This window comes from Prunus mume, linkage group LG7, assembly GCF_029339155.1.
Source record: "Prunus mume cultivar Tortuosa linkage group LG7, ASM2933915v1, whole genome shotgun sequence".
Classification (NCBI taxonomy): Eukaryota; Viridiplantae; Streptophyta; class Magnoliopsida; order Rosales; family Rosaceae; genus Prunus; species Prunus mume.
Window position 1 is genome coordinate 20,245,845 of NC_142704.1, and position 15,241 is coordinate 20,261,085.

Consider the following 15,241-nt stretch of genomic DNA (forward strand, 5'->3'; position numbering starts at 1 on the left):
ATGACAGCAGCTGATGTTTTAAATCTTGAAGGAAACCCAATTCTTGATTCTGATCTTCTTCCAGCCAAATTCATTGCTATTGGTGCTGGACATGTTAACCCATCAAAAGCAAGCGATATGAGGTTAGTCTACGACATCCATCCTGATGAGTATGGCAATTACTTTTGTGACTTGAATCTTACAGACAGTGAGATAGGTATGATCACACAACACAACATACAGTGCTAAAGTCCAAAAGGCATACCTGCAGCACAACTCAACTATCCTTCACTTTTGGTTGCATACGGTCCCAGGCCCAGACACAAGGACAGTGACTAATGTTGGCTCTGCATTCTCAACGGTGTTGATATCACCGTGCCTGATGTAATTGCATTCACTGAGGTGAAGCAGACAGCAATGACATCTACTCAAACAAACGACAGTACTTGGGAAGCAAGAAACCAATTTGCTGAAGGATATCGGAAGTGGGTTTCTTTTTATCGTAGTGTTAGAAGTCCGATATCTGTCATGTTTAATTAACATGTCATTAACAATAACACTTTAAAAAAATAAAAAAATCATGCGTATCGCCACCCGGCTACTACTATATTTTATAATAAAAAACCGTAGTATAGCCAATTGGCTATACTCTTTATTAAAAACCAAGTATAGCCAAGCGGATATACTATTTATTAAAAAAAGGCCCGCTTGGTGCCTAGCGTTCATTTCGCTATGTGTCAAAAATCGATTATAGCCACGCGGCTCTACTATTTTTAATAATATAAACAGTATAGCGGGCTTTTAAAAAAACCCGTATAGCCACGACTATACTATTTATAATTAAAAAGGACAGTGGGACTCGCTAGCACCGCACACATGTAAAACTCGTATAGCCGTTTTAAAATAAAAAATCGCGGCTATAAAAAAAAAAGCACGCTGGGAGGCATGTCAAAAATAGTATAGCCGATCGGCTATACTATTTTACAATAAAAACCATAGTATAGCCGAGCGGCTATACTAACCATATATATGGCCCCGCGGCTATACTGTCAAGGACCTCCCGCCTGACTTCTAGGGCCTAGCGCCCGGTTTGCCACGTGTCATAAATAGTATAGCCGTGCGGCTATAAGATTTTTAATAAAAAAATAACTAAATGCAGCTAGCGGATCTGATGTAACCCGCTCGTTATACTCGGTTTTCTTCGAATGTTCTGTAATTATCCAAAGCTTCCACAATTTTTAACCTCAAAGTAATTACCATTTACAAACCACTGCAACCACCATTGTCTTCTTCATCTCCACCTAATGAAACCCTATTTTAAATAATATCAAAACTAGCATCATAAAACCACTCCGCCTCATTCTCCATATCAGACTGCTCTTTAACCTCAAACCATATCTTCAGAGGTCAAGCTAAGACTATACTAAAAACTGGGAGCTCTGGATGAGGAGGGTAAGAAGGAAAACTAAAGAAATAACAATTCAAATTTGTTTATATGAGCAGCAGCATTGCCCTTCATATAATATTAAAAGGGGCATATACTCATGTCTAGCACATTTGATAGGTAATAAACAAACCGAAAATGTATTCTTTGACCTAAATTTACTAAAGAGGAATACAGCAATCACTTATATCTAATGAATATTGGTTAGATATAACTAATTTTGGAAGCACATATTAAAGAAACTAATAAAAATAATAATTGTTACTCAGATGTTTTAAATATAATTTTTATATACCCTATATATTTTACAAATTGATATTCTAAACTAAACTACTAAGAGGGGGATTAAGCTCAGGTTTAAGGGACCGGGGCCGCCGGGCACGCTATTTTCAACAAATGGCCTAACCCATATATGCTTAATATATTCCTTTTTAAACATGCGTTGTTCTCTATAATTGCAAAGTGTCACGTGATTAGTTTACATTTAAAAAAAAAGATATTTAGTAATATACCCCTTCTTAGAACTAAAACTATAAATAAACTTTACACCATTTAATTTCTATTAACATACCCAAAAAACACCCAAAAAATGACAGCTGATGCTATTGAATTTAATTTTAATTATTAAATTACTTTGATGTCCCATTGAGTGTTTTGGGCTTTTTTATGAGGTTTTTGAGTTAGGTTTGTTTTAAGAAATCAATGACAGTTTTGTAATTTAAAAGAAGTTAAAAGCCTTTTTGTTATGTTATAAATGGGCTTTAGGTGTATTTCTAAAATCCATTTCATATATGGTTTTATTTATTTATTTATAATTTGGGCTTCTATATTGGGTATTATAGTGAATCTCCCAAAAAAAAAAATGCCCTTAAGAAAACATTTCCAACAGCAACTTCCACAGGAGAAATTAAGCACATACAAAATATATAAAAGTTCTCGATCTCACAATAGATGAGAAGAGGGAAACCAGTAATTCACCAAGAAATATGGCTTCCAAATACAACGCAATGCCTTCTCTAATGCCTATGAGATTGTTGCTGGTGCCAAAATATAACCAAACAGTAAAGGACATGGAAGTCTAAACACAATAAAAATCACACAAATGGCTGATTAATGTGACACCCATTATTACACAAATATAATGGCTTGGGTCCTTCTAGAAGAGAATAACCTACAGATATGCTAAGAACCGTCCAGTTCAAAACAAAAGGTTGGAAGGAAATATGGACGCATCCTTGAACTGGTCAAACATGCAGTACTAGTGTAAAACCAAATCAAGCTTGGCAAGACAGTCGGACACAGTACTAAACTCGAACTAAAGTACCAGACAAAACCCTGCACAGCATCCATGTTGCCGCCTAAAGAGAAGTAGAGTCACTAAATAAAATTCTCCATGGGACACAAGACGATAATAAGGCTACAATAGCATAAACTTCACTGGGAGCCGAACCATAAAGCTCCAACAGATACATTTCGACACTTTTGTGAAAATGCCGGCCAATTCTCTGATTCCTTACCCTATAAATGATCCTTTCCCAACAGATAATAGAAGCATAGGCATCAGCTACTATCCCCTTCTACCTCATTCACAAGGGTTTTGCTCGCCATGGCTTTGATCCCTTTTCTTACTCTCATTTTCCTGTTTAGCTTCTATTGTGCAATTGCTCAGCAAAATGACCTCTTTCCAACCACTACTAAATGGAGCAATTTGCAAACATACATTGTCCATGTAAGGAAACCAGAGGGCAGGGTTTTTGCTCAAACAGAAGACCTGAAGAACTGGCATGAATCTTTCCTGCCGGCCATTACCACATCAAGCTCAGATGATCAGCCACGCATGCTTTACTCGTACCAAGAAGTGATCAGTGGTTTTGCAGCTAGACTCACTCAGGAGGAAGTGAGAGCAATGACGGAGATGGATGGCTTTGTGGCAGCACATCCCGAGAGAGTATTGCATCGGAAAACTACACACACACCCAACTTCTTGGGGCTGCATCAACAGACAGGTATATGGAAAGAATCCAATTTCGGGAAGGGAGTGATCATTGGAGTACTGGATGGTGGAATTGAGCCCAACCATCCTTCATTTAGTGGTGCGAGAATTCCCCCTCCACCTGCAAAATGGAAAGGGAGGTGTGACTTTAATGCATCAGACTGCAATAACAAATTAATTGGTGCAAGGGCTTTCAATCTTGCAGCTCAGGCATTGAAAGGAGATCAACCCGAGGCACCAAACGATATAGACGGACATGGGACCCACACAGCAAGCACAGCTGCTGGTGCATTTGTGCAGAATGCTGATGTGCTGGGAAATGCAAAAGGTACAGCAGTTGGGATAGCACCTTATGCTCACCTGGCAATATACAAAGTGTGCTTCGGAGAACCCTGTCCCGAGGCCGATATACTAGCTGCACTTGAAGCGGCTGTTCAGGATGGTGTTGATGTGATCTCAATCTCTCTTGGCGAAGCTTCAGTTCCATTTTTCAAAGACAGTACTGCAATAGGCTCATTTGCAGCAATCCAAAAGGGAATATTTGTAAGTTGTGCAGCTGGAAATTCTGGCCCATTTAATGGCACTCTTTCCAATGAAGCCCCCTGGATTCTAACAGTCGGAGCAAGCACCATAGATAGACGTATTGTAGCCACTGCAAAGCTTGGAAATGGAGAAGAATTTGATGGCGAATCTCTCTTCCAGCCAAAAGATTTCCCTTCAACATTGTTGCCACTTGTTTATGCTGGAGCAAATGGTAAAGCAGATTCTGCATTGTGCGCTGAAGGATCCTTGAAAGGTCTCAGTGTTAAAGGTAAGGTAGTTTTGTGTGAACGAGGTGGGGGAATAGGAAGAATTGCCAAGGGAGAGGAAGTGAAAAATGCTGGAGGTGCTGCCATGATTCTTGTGAACGAAGAAACCGATGGCTTCAGTACATCAGCTGATGTTCATGTTCTTCCTGCAACACATGTGAGCCATGCAGCTGGACTGAAGATCAAAGCGTATATAAATTCAACAGCAACACCAACAGCGACAATCTTATTCAAAGGAACTGTCATCGGAGACTCATCTACTCCCGCCGTTGCTTCCTTCTCTTCAAGAGGCCCCAGCCTGGCAAGTCCAGGTATTCTGAAACCAGACATTATTGGACCAGGCGTAAGCATTCTTGCTGCATGGCCATTCCCTGTGGACAACACCACAAATTCAAAAATCAATTTCAACATAATTTCTGGAACTTCAATGTCATGCCCGCATCTCAGTGGAATTGCAGCTTTGCTCAAGAGCTCTCACCCTTACTGGTCACCAGCTGCCATCAAATCTGCTATAATGACTTCAGCTGATCTTCTAAATTTGGAAGGAAAACCAATTCCCGATGAAACACTTCAGCCTGCAGATGTCTTAGCCACCGGTGCAGGCCATGTCAATCCATCAAAGGCAAATGACCCAGGATTAGTATATGATATTCAACCTGATGATTATATCCCTTATCTTTGTGGCTTGGGCTACAAAGACGATGAAGTAAGTATCCTTGTGCACAGACCAACAAAGTGCTCAAAGGTATCAAGCATATCTGAAGGAGAGCTGAACTACCCTTCATTTTCTGTCACACTGGGACCATCTCAGACATTCACACGAACTGTGACAAACGTTGGTGAGGCATATTCATCTTATGCAGTCAAGGTTACTGCACCAGAAGAAGTCTATGTGAGTATCAATCCCAAAACACTTTACTTCTCAAAGGTGAACCAGAAGCTGTCGTATTCAGTGACATTCAGCCGTATTGGTTCAAGAGGCAAAGCTGGTGAATTTACTCAAGGATTTCTAACATGGGTTTCTGCTAAACACGTCGTTAGGAGTCCAATTTCTGTTAAACTCCAGTAAGTAATGGATGCATATCATATAGTGGGCACGTGGTGACTTGTAGTTTCATCAAAGTTCATGGTGCTGTATGTGATCAAACATATTTGTACCTACTCATTTCCTTATGTTTTTTCAATAACATGACAACTATTTAAAGACCACTCGGAGAATTTAAGCAAAGGGCAAAAAGAAACCATTTGACACCCCAAGTTACCAGAGATAGAGAAATCTTGGGTCTGCTGCTTCCCGTTGAAAGAATAATTAAAATTAAATTAAATAAAAATTAAATATAATACGCGGCGTTTAGAAAGAAAACAATGTCACAAATATAGAAATACCATAATCCAATGCACTTTCTCACATCTAACTCAAGTTTTATTTTTAATTCAGTAATGAAAACTACTGATAGAAATCTAATTACTTAACTTACACTGGGATGACCCTATAATTTTCTCACCCAGATGTTGCACACTTTCAGTAAAGAATTAGACGTGGAGAAAAGAAACCTTGCTCAAGAATGATAAATGTTGCAAATGCTGTCAAGCTTCTTTGCACATGACCTGCCAAACCTACATACAGATTTCATGTTTTGCTCACACATCAGGGCATCAGGTGTAAGGAAGCTAGTCATTTTAAATACACTGCATAGCCAGGAGCCAGATGCCCTCATGCAACAAAATGTCAATAGTATGAATCATCTCACATTCTATTCAAGGAAATTGCATAGAAACTTTCCCCCCGCAAGAACTCAATGCAAGCTTCCTCAGGTAGTTACCATAGAAGCATACTTGAATGCATTGTCTCTGAAATTTTATGGCTATGTAATAACCGTGAAAACTCATCAACCAAAACCAGGAGGCACATCAGGATCCTCATCACCAGCATCACATGCCTGCTTGTGCTCCATGTCTGTACAAAATCCAGGCACAAGTCTGTTATCATCGGCATTCAGCTTATCCTGTAACTGGTGTGAACTTTCCTTTTGTTCTTCCATGGCTCCTTTTACATGACGCAGTGGTAGCTGTAACTCATCATTATTGTTTATCAGATGATTATGAGATAAAGAAAATCCCGGTGGTGCTTTTGGTTCATTGCCAGACAACGTATAATCAATTTCTTTGGCTGCAGCAACAACTAAACAGTTATTGTCAGCTTCCTTGCGAACTGGAACATCACGTGTGGAAGCTTCACTCTCAGCTTTCCCTTTCGGGTTAGTTAATTTATTGTAGACAGATTCAACAGTTTCTGTGATTTCACTTTTCATGCCATCACTTGATCTGATTATACCCCACAAACCATCAGATATGTGGCTCATTACTTGGTCCCTAGCAATTGGAAGCACACCAAAAGAAAAAATTGTCAATATTGGATCTCACATGATTTTACCTTTGTATCCTATGACAACAACCAAATCGAAGAGAAATCAAATAAAAGTTTGTGACTATAGCATGAAGTCTAGGAAGACAAAATTACCATGTTACGATCATTAAACTGTGAAGAGTGATACCAGAGACTTATCAAGTCAGAACAAAATTTCTTCCATTTAAAATTAGTAAACCATCTTCTAGTATTTAGACCCAAAAAAACCATATTCTAGTATTTCATCAAAGAGATACAGAACCACCACCACATAAACGTATACAGTCATCAGTCACATTAAAGTCATTGAGAGAAAGTGGTTACTTACCCAACCTCCTGATAAATGTCATCAGAAAGTTGTCTGGGTTTCATATTCTCGGCACCTTCACGATTAAGCGCTGCCGATTGCTTCACAATTGTAATAATATTTTCACGCAATTCATCCTGCAATCAATTGCATTTGTTTCAGAACATCCACTCACAAATTTGGCTCAGGAACATAAAAGGAAAAAATTGCCAAACATTCATTCATGCATGCTTTCAATGTACCCCAATCCAATCCTAAAGTCCAAATTGTGGCCAAATTTAAAATTAAATTACATAAAAAAAGAGAAACCCATTCACATTGTTTGGCTAAAAAACAATGTTCCCTTAATACTTCATGAATCAGTAGAAAAGACTTGATTTTCATAGTGTGACAAAATTGAATATAATTCCAGCATTCTCACCAACACCCTAAGCTTTAGCATTTAAGCACTGGTTAATTTTTTATTTCTTCAAAGTAACAGAAACAAATGGAGAAGCAAGCGAATTTCGTTACCCTAGGAAAGAGAAAAGAATCAAATAAGGGGAGAGAGAGAGAGAGAGAGATGGTGCGTACGTTGTGCTTGAGCTTTTGAATGATCTTGCGGCGGAGTCTGTCGAAGTCTCCGTCGTCCTTTAGCTTCGCTATCACCTCCTCTTTGCTAACCTGGGGAACGTACGAGCACTCCATCGGATTTTCGCTTTGCGTTTTCTGCTCTAGACCCCTTCACTTATTTACCGCCACAGCCATAATAACTTTTTATATTCGCTATTTATTTTTCCTTTTCTATGACTGAATACGTTTTTTCCTTGGGAAATTAGTGTCCCTAATAAAATGTAGGAAATATGGAGAATTCACCTTCCCCCCCAAGGAACGCTACATTCCTACCAATGGCATTTGACATGTGTGAAGAAATTTTTCATTTTTTTGTTTTTGACGAATTATTTTTGTACATGCGATAAACCGTAATTCCAATGAAGGAGGCAAGCAATATCCCTTCATAATTCTACTTTTATGAAGATAAATTTTAATGGTTTGGTTTTTTTTTTTTTAAGGACAAGCTTCGCATGTTTTGCCTTGTAACAAATGCTGATTATGATCAGTACTGGAACCTTTGGTTTCCATGCATGCCTGAATTGGATTCTACTTTGTATGGACCAGACAACAAAATCAAAAGCTTACAACATACCCAAGCATCCCTAGTTCTCAAAGCCAGTCGCATGTTGCCTAAACTAAACATTTTTGCATAGAAGCGATACCTCCTGCTTCTCCATCTCCAAGACAGCAGCTCCTTACATTATCGCCAAGGTGTGGAGTTACACGACAATTACATAATTAGAAAACACTGATCCCTGTCTGAAAAATAAATCTCAGTAAACACTGATCATCAAGCTTCTGTGAATTAGTTCCACATACACGCATCTAGGCTCTAACTTCATTTACATCCATGTCAATCATTCATGCACCAGCATCTGAGCACGTCAACAATTTTACATCCAAACAAACTACGCTTCTGAGTCAGTGACCATATAAAAATGCACCACTGAATTCATAGCATTCATTTATCTAATCTAGGTCAACATGGAGGAGGAAGGGTAGGGGCCATGTTGCCAATTCAATGACTGTACAATTTAGTAACCAGCCCCAACACCAGTCACATTATGGAACATTAAACAACAGACGTGTGTACAAGAACAGGACACAACGGTTTACAGATAAAGAAATGACTTCACTGAATGATTGCCTGAAGGAAACGCAAAACTCCATCAGATGACAAAGCTATTATCCAAAAACGACCAAGGGAAGTCACAGCTGCGTTAGCATTGTGATTTCTTATGGGATGAATGGTGAGCCCTTTTCCTTGAGCAGCTGCGGTCAATTCCATAGCTTGAGCTTCTGCAGAATGATTCATGAAGCCAATCAGCAAGCTACACACCAAGCTAATACTCAACTTTCGGTTCATCATTTAAGCAATAAAATTGTACTTACAAATCATCTTCCTGCATTTTACTTCTTGATGACACATGTGGTCTCGAACCCTGTCAAATAGGGGTTACTTTAGAAGCATTTGCATTTCTATCCACTTACAGAGACAATGTGCAGTCCAATCAGATAAAAGGACAGGGCACTGAAGTCAAATTCTAGAGCAAAGGGGAATGTTCTACAAGCACATGAATAATCTATCCCAACACTAATATTTTCAGCAAGAGCATTTCTACATAGAATAAAGCAAGAGACATTCCAATGAAGGATGCAATCAAAGATCCTGACAATCTTGATAACATAAGAGCATTCGAGGCTCTCACTGAATGGTGTAAGTCCCTCTACAAGTGAGGTTAATTCCTATGATGAATTTTATGATCATCAGCCAGAATGTCCAACTGATAGGCATCCAGTTATTTCCAGGTTTTATTAAATGTATAAAGAATATTAAATCCACTGAGGAAATATGCACTTAAATATATAAACTTGAAAACAAAACAAAAAAGGGAAAATAAAAATACAAGTCTGGCTATGAGACTGCTTTTCAAAAACCAGAAATTATGAGCAAGGGACGCATCAATTGATCATAAAGAAGACAAGGCTTTAAAGTTATCATACTGTCACATATTTGGATATAAACCACATAGTAAAGTCAACTAGATAATCTTAGATAGCATACTGACAGGCAGAGATAATTCCTTGCTACTTCTACTTTGGGCCTCCAGGTATTCTTCATAAGACTGCAATAACAAGAAGTACAATTATCAGAGACAACATTCCAATAACATATGACAAGATTGTTCTCAACAGAACAGATTTACGATTTAAATTATCAAAATTAAGATGGAGATTTAACATGACAAATAAGATTAAATATCAAAAGTAAAATGAAAATATAACATTACAAATAAAGATTTTAAAAAAATGAAAAATGTGAACTTTCCTTGTCAGAGCATTCAGAATGGAAGTCTTATGAATAAAGCGAGCAAAACTAGAATACTCTAGTTAAGCTACAGTGAGCTAGTTCAGCTTCATTAACCCCCAGGCCCAATTCCCAATAATGTATACACAACTTTAGAAAAGAGACTTTGGAAAGAGAGAGGGAGGGAGAGAGACTAGAAAACATGGCTGGGAACTTCAACAATTTCAACAAGAGTAAATCAAAATAAACATTTTCCTTAAATTTTTTTCTTTTTTTGGTCTCAATGATTTAAAGCCCGTACCTTCTTAACATACTACAACGAGCAAGTCCTAAGTTCAGCTTCAAATTATTTTCAACGGGATATCACCATTTGCCTTTCATGTCTCTAAGTTCACTAATTTGCAAGGGCGATTTTAAACAGTACTACAGGCCTAAAGTGAAGATATGGGGAAAAAAGAAGAGTAGTCCAGAAATAAAGATACAAAGATAGAAACATAATACCATTTCCAGAAAATCATCCTCAGTAAGAACACTTGCTAGACGGCTTTCTGCAGACAAACCCCAAACATCAAACCGAGATGACAAACCCCTGTCCACTCGTATATTAGAATGGTGTCCATTAATGCGAGAATGTTTGGCCCTTGTAACTTTTGATGCAACAGAGTTGACAGGCAAATTTGCTTCAGCCTGATGTTGGTAAAGCAAGGAGGGATAGTGCATGGGTGCCTGGGACCATGAGAGATGCATGGCGCCTACATTATACTCTTCCTCACCTAATGAACATGGAGGCTCTATACAAGGCCTTTTTGATGGAAAATCATCCATAGCAGTACTGTTCCAAAATAAAGTCATAACAAAAGGCTCATGAACTGGCTTAGAAATAAGTAAATTCATCTTGAAGCGTGAAATTATTACCTATTCAGTCCATTCACATCATTTGTCCCATCAAGAAGCTCACAAAGCGCTTCTCCAACATCTGGAGATAACTCCTGAAAGAATACAGAACTTCCAAGTCATATTTTAAAACACTCTTCCAAGAAGAATAAAAAAACAACAAAAAGAATCAGAAGACACTTAATATAATAACTAAAAACCTGGCAGTCTCTGCTAATTTTAACAGGTTTGTACTCGTTCAATGGATTCTTGAGATGAAGAGTCTTTTGGAAAGGCAGATCATTTAACCGCAGCCATTTGACCTTAAAACTGCGCCCCCATGGATTACTTCTACTACTTCCTGACTCCATACATTGTCTCGCCTCCATCCAACAGAAGACATCATTTGGGCATACCCTTGGAAGGAACCACTCATGTTGACACTGAATATTAAAATTACTTTACCAGAATTCTGCAACACAACCATATGCTTCCCTATAAAGTATCTAGATTGGAAAAGAAAAGCATGATACTAAAACATAGACGATCTTACATGAAAGGCCTCTTCCAAAATTGGTTCATTCATGACTTGAGTAGCCCAAATTCCTTTCTCAATTGATAGTTGGATATTTTGATGATTCAAACTCTTAATGATGAAATATCTTGTATCATACAAAGTACCCTTGTTTCTTCCAGTTGTTTTTCCACCCTGATCATGACAATGCCCCCCTTCTTCTGACTTAGAAGGATTACCCTCCTCATTAACTTTGTGACTTGAACTATCTGACAAGAAAATATCATATCATCCACAGATCACAGCTTGAGATGAAAATTAGAAAATGTATTACAAAGTTTTGCATGATGCATACATGAACTGAAGATGATTAAATCAAGCAGCCAATATCTATCTATCTAATTGCTTCAAATGATATTACCTTGTAGAAGAAGTAAAGGCAAAAGCATTTTTATATTAGTTAAAAACACTGAAATTAATCTCCTACAAATATATGTATTGTCAAAAATATATAAATGAAAGATATCAGTACATCTTTGAAACCAAGAACAGCATGAAAAATCATCAACTGCACCTTCCAACTCCAAGCCCACATAAACTGGAAATTTGTCGAATGCACATAACAATACAAGCTATATGATGATCCGAGAATGTATTACACAATGAAAAATGTAAAACAGTGTACATGCACAACATCATACTTTGTACATTCACCAAAGAACTTATAAAGGAACACTTCCACAACAGAGATCTTAAACATCAGTAGTAGCTGAAAATTTTAAAACTGTTGCATTCAACACATCAATAATGTATATTTGCTTGTGAAACAGCTAATCTATGTCAAACTAATAAAAGTATATCAAAATCAAAAGTGGCATGAAATTATAAAAAGAAAGAACTTCCATTATTGTTACCTGGATCATCTGAGTTTCCCATGTCTTGTTTCCATTCAGTAACAGATGAGTCAACTACAGATGCATTCTCTTTTGCAGTATCACAAGACATATCCCTATCAACGTACAACGTCATAAATGCAGGTGAAATGTAAGCATAAACTGGAGACTATGCAGAACTATGGTAAGGTAGGAGAAACCAATAAAACAAAAACAAAAAAGAAAATATGGTCAAAAAAATTCAAAAATATCTTTATAAAGGAAGCCAAATGAACTATGTCCATCTGTTTAAACAGAAACTATCATTTTTAGGGGAATCCCCTGAATTCTACCTAAATTCCATCAAGATTATTTTTCTTCATTATTGTGTTTTGGTCAAGGCTTTAACTCAACATAAGGGTAGGTAAAGTTATCCTTTCTGTTCACCCAAAAAAAAAAAGTTATCCTTTATTTTTCCTCAGAAAACATATCCAGACTTCCAATTAAAAAATAAAACATTACATGACAAGAACTACAGAAAAGCTCATGTATCCCAAAAAATATTTGCCAAGTGGAAAGTCTTTTCCACTTAAACAGGCATCATAAAGGTTTTCAATACGAAAATTTTTCTGCTGAATTAATTCGCATCAAAACAAACAGAGTCTAATTCAAAAAGTATAATCCCCATTCAAGCTGAATACGCAAGAATGACTAAAGAGTACAAAATCTGCATAGCATTACATACGAAGAAATATGGTAGATGGGGATTCAATATGAAAAGAAACAAGCAGTCTGTTGTTGTCTTTACCATACATAAATAGTGAAGAGTTGAGACTAACAACCCATATAAATATATAAATAAAAACTTTATTAGCACTTGCAAGTTGCAGCACTGATATCACAAAGGTGAAAACTCAAGCATAAGCTTTTTACAGTGCCCAAAATTAAGGTTATGACTTGTTAACTAGATGGTATGCTTACCTATCTGTTTATTATTTCTCATAATTTAAAAAAAAGGAAGATAAAAACTAGCTGTCCGAAGTTTAAGTAAGTTCTAAGAACCTGCTAAAAAGCATTTCCTAATCCTCGATGACGTAGGATATGGACGAATTGAGTATTTAGGTAATTTAGCTGAAGCGAACACAATGATAAAGCAATAGATGGAAAGATGTCTTGGCTTCACACCAAGAAGTCCCCAATCTCTGGAAAATAAGCTTTACTCAATATCACATCTAAACTCTCCATAATGAATTACTAATAAGGGGTATTTATAATAACTGAGGATTCGACTATCTTATAAGAAGCAAGCCCCACAACTTCATACTAAATAAAAGTTATTGGCACGCTGTGTACAGTGTAACAAATTTCTTTGCATGTAGATCACAATTTCAAAAATTACAAAGAGGGTAGTTCTCACAAAAATAGCATGTCAAATTTTCAATTAGAGAAGTTTCAACCAAAGTCACTATCCAACTCAAAATATAATCAGTGTATAGCGATAACTTTCCAGCATTGCTACTATACAAAACCTCTCTTAAACACCACTCTAGCTCATCAATTTTAGCAAATCCCATAGTTTATGTATCATTAACATCTAATACTGAAAAGTGGCTATTGAACTAAAACCAAGTTCCTACTCATTTGAAAGTATAAAGCAGAGAGTCCACCTCTAGGACAACAACGTTTTATTAAGAGCCTGAATCCAAGAAGCCAAGAAGCCATCAAAGCACTCTCTATGATTCATAACTCAACCTCAATCATTGCAGATATAACTAAGGGAATTTTTTTTATAAAATAAATAAATAAACAAATATTGACTTCCATTACAACTTTTCTTGACCTCTTACACAAAATTTGCATAAAGATTGGAATAATCATTTCTTCATTTTACTTCCACATTTGCTCTCAACAATCAATGAGAGCATACAAAACAAGATTCACCCATTTAGTCATAAACTCACACAAAATTGTCCCAACCCAATTCAACACCTCAAAGAATTGAATTTCCCTCCAATGCAAAACACACACAAAAAAAGCACAAGCTAACATCAAAACCCATTTAAGCAGAACAACACGTTAAGAAGAACAGAAACAGAAACATTCTTACCTTTTTAGAGAGAGAAGACAAAGAAGTTGAAGAGAGACGAAGTGAAAGAGTACGAGGAGTATGTGTTGTGTAGTGTGTAACGTTGTCTGTGTAATCTTCCTCCAAAGCCCTAGTTTTCGAAAAGTACTTGGTAGTTGTAAAGCAACAGCTTACGGCTCCTGAACTCACTTGTGCTAGCGTTACAGGTCGGTGAGGGAGACCGCAGATGAAATGGGTCACTTCCGCCACGTGTCCTCATTTAAGATTTTTGGTAGGAGTCAAATGGATATTTTCATTTACAAATTTTCTTTTCTTTTTGTCCTTTTGCCATTTGGGGCCTTGATGGGCAAAAACCCAACCTTGACACCTCGCTGACGGGCCGCCACAGCCGGCAGATGTATTGAGTAATTTTCTGACGATAAAAAAACTTCAAACATTCGGCCAATGATCTTACCTACGGATTAAGCACATCAAGAGAAGTAACTTTATATTTTAAATCAACGATCAATTCCATATTTAAAGCTCTCGAGGCAAACTTTCATCTCTAAAAATAAAATTTTAGTTTCAAAATCAAAGAAATTGGAATGGATTCACTTTGAATTTTCAAGGGATAACACCAAGGGAAGATAAGAGAGTATTTTGGATGTAATTACATGATTGTGGCGCCAAATTGGCCGGAAAAGACCACAAAATCACTGTTTTGAAGCTGCCCATTTTTGGGCTGAGTTTGGCTTGAATTTTGGCTTAATTTTTCTTATATTTGGGGCTGGAAATTGGTATAGATGTGTAAAGGAGTGAAAGGCGAAGAATGTGACCAATTTCATGGTGGAGGCCCAGAGCGTGTGAATCATCGCCCACTAACCAGGCGTGTTATTTGAATAGAGGAGAGAGAAAAAGAGGCTGCGTGGGTGGGACGAGAGAGAGAAAGGTTTTGGTTTTTAAAACTGACTTAAAACAAGCAAAAGAGGTAAATTGGACCTTTATAGTTTTTGGGATTGGATTTCACAAAACTCACCAAATAACTCCTCCTCCATATTATGATGTTGACCAAGTTT

The 15,241-nt window shown here is 37.3% G+C and overlaps 1 protein-coding gene and 3 pseudogenes across 2 annotated transcripts; 2 read left to right on the forward strand and 2 right to left on the reverse strand.

The window, feature by feature from the left end:
• Positions 1-367, forward strand: LOC148915711 (subtilisin-like protease 3 pseudogene; annotated as a pseudogene).
• A 2,555-nt stretch (positions 368-2,922) lies between these two features.
• On the forward strand, positions 2,923-5,294 carry LOC148915712 (subtilisin-like protease 4 pseudogene; annotated as a pseudogene).
• Positions 5,295-5,575: 281 nt separating this feature from the next.
• LOC148915713 (uncharacterized) lies at positions 5,576-7,688 on the reverse strand. The gene is made up of 3 exons (XM_089041447.1): positions 7,513-7,688; positions 6,961-7,076; positions 5,576-6,598 (listed from the first exon to the last, which is right to left on the reverse strand). The coding sequence occupies exons 1-3, from the start codon at positions 7,624-7,626 to the stop codon at positions 6,115-6,117; spliced, it is 714 nt and encodes a 237-aa protein (XP_088897573.1). The 5' UTR covers positions 7,627-7,688; the 3' UTR covers positions 5,576-6,114.
• Positions 7,689-8,289: 601 nt separating this feature from the next.
• LOC148915714 (uncharacterized) lies at positions 8,290-14,342 on the reverse strand (annotated as a pseudogene). Its single transcript, XR_016122000.1, has 9 exons — positions 14,208-14,342; positions 12,143-12,237; positions 11,268-11,497; positions 10,936-11,186; positions 10,757-10,830; positions 10,343-10,673; positions 9,603-9,659; positions 8,926-8,975; positions 8,290-8,832 (listed from the first exon to the last, which is right to left on the reverse strand). The product of XR_016122000.1 is annotated as an uncharacterized LOC148915714 (transcript).
• Positions 14,343-15,241: the final 899 nt, after the last annotated feature.

Bases quoted from the DNA above. Each gene is read 5' to 3' on its own strand.
- LOC148915713 (XM_089041447.1), bottom strand. From the start codon at position 7,626: ATGGAGTGCTCGTACGTTCCCCAGGTTAGCAAAGAGGAGGTGATAGCG. The intron at 7,077-7,512 runs GTACGCACCATC...AATTGATTGCAG, and splicing joins TTCAAAAGCTCAAGCACAAC to GATGAATTGCGTGAAAATAT. The intron at 6,599-6,960 runs GTAAGTAACCAC...TCCAATTGCTAG, and splicing joins GACATTTATCAGGAGGTTGG to GGACCAAGTAATGAGCCACA.